This window comes from Piliocolobus tephrosceles, unplaced genomic scaffold (genome assembly GCF_002776525.5).
Source record: "Piliocolobus tephrosceles isolate RC106 unplaced genomic scaffold, ASM277652v3 unscaffolded_3649, whole genome shotgun sequence".
Lineage (NCBI taxonomy): Eukaryota > Metazoa > Chordata > Mammalia > Primates > Cercopithecidae > Piliocolobus > Piliocolobus tephrosceles.
Window position 1 is genome coordinate 553 of NW_022320409.1, and position 6,111 is coordinate 6,663.

Below are 6,111 nucleotides of genomic sequence, written 5' to 3' on the forward strand. Positions count from 1 at the left end.
TTGAACCTGGGAGGTGGAGGTTGCAGTGAGCCAAGTTCACACCACTGTATTCCAGCCTGAGCAACAGAGCAAGACTCTGCCTCAAAACAAAACAAAACAAGATTTCTAAACATATCTATTAAGGAAAAATGAAATAGAAAACTTGATTAGATCTATAACAAAGAGGCTGAACTGGTAGTCAACTCAGAAGAATGGTATTACAAGTGAGGAGCAGAAAAAAACACAGAATTACATTTTTTTGTTCAGCGTTAAGGAGATTTTGCAAGATTAAAAAAAAACACACACAAATCAGAAACTGATCATAAAGCTATAGCAGTCTAAGTTGAAACTAGGAAAAGAAAGCTATCCCATGTTTTTTTGGTAGAAATGATGTGATGCACACTTTTTTTTTATTTGATCATATTTAAAAAGACAGAGCAGAATCACATTCATTTTCTTAATAGTATCACTGTAAACATAGCGAATTTTGTTTAGTGCTCTTAGATTGCTCTGGAAATTTCTGAAGAGTTGACCATAGCAGCTTGGTAAGCCTTTTCCTTTCCCCCAAGGCTCTCCTGCCCTTTGCATAGTGTTGGTGACAACTGATGCTAACTAAATAGCATGTGGCTGAGCTTGCCAAATCCTTTCCACTTCCTCCCATAGGCAACAGGGTGACTTGGCTGAAAGGCATTGAGTAAGCAAGTAGGTTATCGGAGAACAGAGGGAAGATTCCACTGTAGATAATTTCAAATATTAGAATTGATGAACTCAGAGTTTAACTGCTCAATCCCTTCTTCTGCTGACCTGATACAGATATAATCGCAATGGATCTCAGATCTTTGGTCCATTAAGACATCAGGGTAATGTACTCAGTTCCTTTGATTAAAATGTGTTGGAGAAGCCATCTCTGGGTGGAGAAGAGAAGTTCGTTGATTATAGTGATGGTATTATAAGAGGAAAACTGAAGCAGCAAAACAGCAGGCAGTGCCTCTTTCTTCTTGCACTCAAATGATTACTTCACTCCTGTCAGCTTTATAGTCCAAGCAAACTCTGCAGGAACAGCAGAGGGTGGCAACTGGGGCAGAGAGATGAGGAGACCTTTATCTGGATCTGTGGACCACTTCAGATCTCCTTGAATTCCCAGCATCAATATCTGCAGAAAACAAAAGAGAATGAAACCAACTGGTAATGCACTAATGAGTAGAGAATACAGGCTGACTATGGTGGGAAACAGCCATGCTGGGCCAGGGCAGGAAAGCCAGTCTAAAAGAGGTATGAATATGGAAGAAACCTGGCAGGGAAGGAAGAAAGGATGAATCTGCCAATTCCTTTACAGAAAGTTACATCTTAGGACTGACTGAGCCTCCTTACCTTCGTAGTTGAGGTAGTTATGGGAGATTCAAGGTTTAAGACTCCATTTTCTGGCCAATGCAGAAAAATGGCATAAACAGCTGATCCCTTTGAGGTATACCTGGCAAAACAGAAACAACACTGTCAAAGATACCTGGCTTGTTATCCTGATACATAACTTTATGCATTCCCCCTTTTTCATGTTAATTTTAATTTTTTTTTTCTTTTGAGACAAAGTGTCGCTCTGTTGCCCAGGCTGGAGTGCAATGGTGTGATCTTGGTTCACTGCAATCTCTGCCTCCTGGATTCAAGCAATTCTTTTTTTTTTTTTTCTTTTTCTTTTTTTTTTTTTTTGAGACAGAGTCTCGCTCTGTTGCCCAGGCTGGAGTGCAGTGGCTGGATCTCAGCTCACTGCAAGCTCTGCCTCCCGGGTTTACGCCATTCTCCTGCCTCAGCCTCCCGAGTAGCTGGGACTACAGGCGTCCGCCACCTCGCCCAGCTAGATTTTTGTATTTTTTAGTAGAGACGAGGTTTCACCGTGTTAGCCAGGATGGTCTTGATCACCTGACCGCGTGATCCGCCCATCTCGGCCTCCCAAAGTGCTGGGATTACAGGCTTGAGCCACCGCGCCCGGCCGGATTCAAGCAATTCTTGTGCCTCAGCCTCCAGAGTCACTGCATTATAGGTGTGCGCCACCATGCCCGGCTAACTTTTGTATTTTTAGTAGAGATGGCATTTTGCTATGTTGACCAGGCTGGTCTTAAACTCTTGGCCTCAAGTGATCCACCTGCGTCGGTCTCCCAAAGTGCTGGGATTACAGGTATGAGCCATTGTGCCTGGCTCCTTATTTTTTTATTTTTATTTTTGAGTCAGAGCCTCACTCTTGTCCAGGGTGAAGTATAGTGGTATAATCTTGGCTCATGGGAACCTCCACCTCCCAGGTTCAAGCAATTCTCCCGCCTCAGCCTCCTGAGTAACTGGGATTACAGGTGCCTGCCACCATGCCCAGCTAATTTTTGTATTTTTAGTAAAGATGGGGGTTTCACCATGTTGGCCAGGCTGGTCTTGAACTCCTGACCTCAGGTGATCCACCCGCCTTGGCCTCCCAAAGTGTTGGGATTACAGGCGTGAGCCACTGTGCCCGGCCGAATTTCTCTTTTTTAGTGATGGAGTCTTGCTGTGTTGCCCAGGCTGGTCTCAAACTCCTAGGCTCAAGTGATCCTCCCACCTTGGCCTTCCAAAGTGCTGGGATTACAGGGGTGAACCACTGCACAAGGCCACTCATTCCCCTTTCAATTATCTACCAAATCCCAGTCCTTGAGTCTGTCACTGCTAATAGGGAGCACTCACTACCAATGAAGGTCTGCAGGAAGGAGGCAGTCTATACAACTCTATCTGGTGATATCTTCCATTTTCCCTGCCAATTGGGTCAAACTGTCTTTAAAAATTAACTCCTACACCAGTTACTTCAAATAAATGAAGCCATTTACCTTATTATTCAAATCTCTTTTCTATTCCAAATCCATGTGAAAATAGCAGAGACTATAACAAGGACAAGATATGCAATGAAGACAGACTTGTTGTTCAGAGATTTTTTTCTTTTTTTTTTCTGAGACCGCACCTGGCCTGTTTTGAAATTTCACTATCTTTAGAGAAGAGGATGAAAATCACTACTATGGTTTGAATGTGTCTCCCAAATCTCATGTGTTGGAAACTTAATCTCCAAATTCATATGTTGATGGTACAGTATTTAGAGGTGAGGCCTTTGGGAAGTAATTAGGATCAGATAAGGTGATCAGGGTAGGGCCCCATGATAGGACCAATGGCTTTGTAAGAGGAAGAGAGACCTGAGTGGACATGCCCACTCTTGTCCCCAACCATGTCATAATGTAGCAGGAAGGCCCTCACCAGATGCTGGTGCTATGCTCTTGAACTTCCCAGCCTCCAGAACTATGAGCTAAATAAACCTCTATTCTTTAAAAATTATCCAGTGTAAGCCAGGTGCAGTGGCTCATGCCTGTAATCCCAGCACTTTCAGAGGCAGAGGCGGGTAGATCACTTGAGGCCAGGAGTTCGAGACCAGCCTGGCCAACGTGGTGACACCCCATCTCTACTAAAAATACAAAAATTAGTTGGGTGTGGTGGCAGGTGCCTGTAATCCCAGCTGCTTGGGAGGCTGAGGCAGGAGAATTGCTTGAACCCGGAAGGCAGAGGTTGCAGTGAACTGAGATTGTGCCACTGTACTCCAATCTGGGCAACAGAATGAGACTGTCTAAAAAATAATAATAAAATAAAATAAAAATCCAGCCTGTGGGATTCAGATATAGCAACAGAAAACGGACTAAGACAACCACTAAACAGAAACTCATCCAAAACAGAGGGATTAATGGAGGGATTAGATCCAGAGACCTAAGCTCTCTGGTATACTACAAGCAGTTCCCTTTAATCGAACACTTAGTTTGTGCCAGGCACTCATCTCATTTAATCCTCACAACAACACTATAAAGTATCATCACTTCATTCTGCAGTGGAAAAAAATGGGACCCAAGATCAAATAACTGGATCCCGAAGTCCAAGTATGAATGGAAAGAATTTAGAATGGGGCCCTGTGCAACCCAAGCATTCGTTATTACTATTTTTAGGGGGCAGGGTAATAATCTCAATAAATTGACTGATGCTTTGTTGCTCCTTCCCTTTTCACCAAACCCACTTTCTCCCCTCACTGGTCAAAGATAACCCAGTAGCCTAAGACATAACTCAAATGGGGCACAAATTTTATGGGAAAATGACAGCTTTTGGATTTTCTCAAGGCAACTTCCAGCCTGGCTTGTAACATTGTGGACCCAAGGAGATACCAGTTCCAGATGGGGCACCATCCTGTTCTTACACACAACAGAGAACGGGACTCACCATACAGATGTTGTGTTCTTTTCCCATTGCACCCGCCATGGTTTGGAGGCATAGATAGCCTCTCCGTTGATGCTCAGCCATTTCCCAAGAGCAAGAAGTCTTTCTTGGAAGATGGGAACAATCAATCCATCTTTGGTTGGTCCAATGTTCAGAAGATAGTTGCCTCCCAAACTGACTGTCTGAACCAGTTCCTGGAGAGAACAGACACAATGAAACTCAGCCAGGAATGCCAAGTCTGGCATCATGCTTAAAATAGACAGTAGGAGAAGAGAAAGAATCTAGGGCACACTGTTTGGTAAATATCCTCTGTTGTTTTAAATTTTTTTTTTTTGTTTTTGAGCCGGAGTTTCACTCTTGTCGCCCAGGCTGGAGTGCAATGGCGTGATCTCGGCTCACTGCAACCTCCACCTCCCTAGTTCAAGCAATTCTCCTGCCTCAGCCTACTGAGTAGCTGGAATTACAGGCATGCACCACCATACCCAGCTAATATTGTTATATTTTTAATAGAGACAGGGTTTCACCATGTTGGCCAGGGCAGTCTCAAAACTCCTGACCTCAGGTGATCTACCTGCCTCGGCCTCCCACAGTGCTGGGATCACAGGCACAAATCGCCACACCTGAGCTAAAAATTATCTCTCTATATATATTTTTGTCACTATAAAAGCAGGTTAGGCTCATGTGAGTAAACTGAAAAATCATGCTATAAGATGGATAATTATATTAACTCGAATTTCAGGGAGTGGCCATGGAGCACTTCCTGTGATACTGTACTTCTCATGGTGCTGGGTAAGTGGGAAGGGTCATGCCCCAGAAACGTGAGGTGTGGGCAGGGAAGCTGACAATTTCAGGACATTCTTTATGTATTGAGTTATATAAATGCACATACTGCCCCTTTGGGAAAACTGCTATAAAGAGATACATTTTTTTTTTTTTTTTGAGACGGAGTCTTGCTCTGTCTCCCAGGCTGGAGTGTAGTACCATGATCTCGGCTCACTGCAACCTCTGCCTCCTGGGTTCAAGTGATTCTCCTGCCTCAGCCTCCTGAGTAGCTGGGTCTACAGGCGTGCGCCACCATGCCTGGTTAATTTCTGTATTTTTAGTACAGATGGGGTTTCACTATGTTGGCCAGGCTGGCCTTGAACTCCTGACTTTGTGATCCGCCTGCTTCACTCTCCCAAAGTGCTGGGATTACAGGTGTGAGCCACCACGCCCAGCCAAGACATACATTCTTTACAGCTTCTGGAGTGGAATTCGGGTGTGTGTGTTTTTACTGTTACGTTAAACAGGTATTACACATATCCAGGCAGCTCAGAAAAACTAAGGCTATATAGACTGAGCGCGGTGGCTCACACCTGTAATCCCAGCACTTTGGGAGGCTGAGGCGGGTGGATCATGAGGTCAGGAGATCAAGACCATCCTGGCTAACACAGTGAAACACCATCTCTACTAAAAATACAAAAAATTAGCCAGGTGTGGTGGCAGGTGCCTGTAGTCCTAGCTACTCAGAAGGCTGAGGGAGGAGAATGGTGTGAACCCAGGAGGCAGAGCTTGCAGTAATCCAATATCGTGCTACTACACTCCAGCCTGAGCAACAGAGCAAGACTCTGTCTCAAAAAAAAAAAAAAAAAAAACTAAGGTTATATAGAGAAAATTTTAAATTCATTATAGAAAATTTGAAGAATTCAGCCAGGCGTGGTGGCTCACGTCTGTAATCCCAGCACTTTGGGAGTCTGAGGCAGTTGGATTACCTGAAGTCAGGAGTTTGAGACCAGCCTGGCCAACATGGTGAAGCCCTGTCTCTACTAAAAATACAAAATAGCTGGGCACAGTGGTGGGCACCCATAGTCCCAGCTACTTGGGAGGCTGAGACAA

At 44.3% G+C, this 6,111-nt stretch overlaps 1 protein-coding gene across 1 annotated transcript; it reads right to left on the reverse strand.

Annotated features, from left to right (window-relative positions):
• Positions 1 to 352: 352 nt before the first annotated feature.
• On the reverse strand, positions 353 to 4,496 carry LOC113220559 (tissue alpha-L-fucosidase-like). The gene is made up of 3 exons (XM_026449890.1): positions 4,240 to 4,496; positions 1,351 to 1,450; positions 353 to 1,132 (listed from the first exon to the last, which is right to left on the reverse strand). The coding sequence occupies exons 1-3, from the start codon at positions 4,482 to 4,484 to the stop codon at positions 992 to 994; spliced, it is 486 nt and encodes a 161-aa protein (XP_026305675.1). The 5' UTR covers positions 4,485 to 4,496; the 3' UTR covers positions 353 to 991.
• Positions 4,497 to 6,111: the final 1,615 nt, after the last annotated feature.

Bases quoted from the DNA above. Each gene is read 5' to 3' on its own strand.
- LOC113220559 (XM_026449890.1), bottom strand. From the start codon at position 4,484: ATGATGCCAGACTTGGCATTCCTGGCTGAGTTTCATTGTGTCTGTTCT. The intron at 1,451-4,239 runs GTGAGTCCCGTT...CTGTTTTGCCAG, and splicing joins AAGAACACAACATCTGTATG to GTATACCTCAAAGGGATCAG. The intron at 1,133-1,350 runs GTAAGGAGGCTC...TGTTTTCTGCAG, and splicing joins TAACTACCTCAACTACGAAG to ATATTGATGCTGGGAATTCA.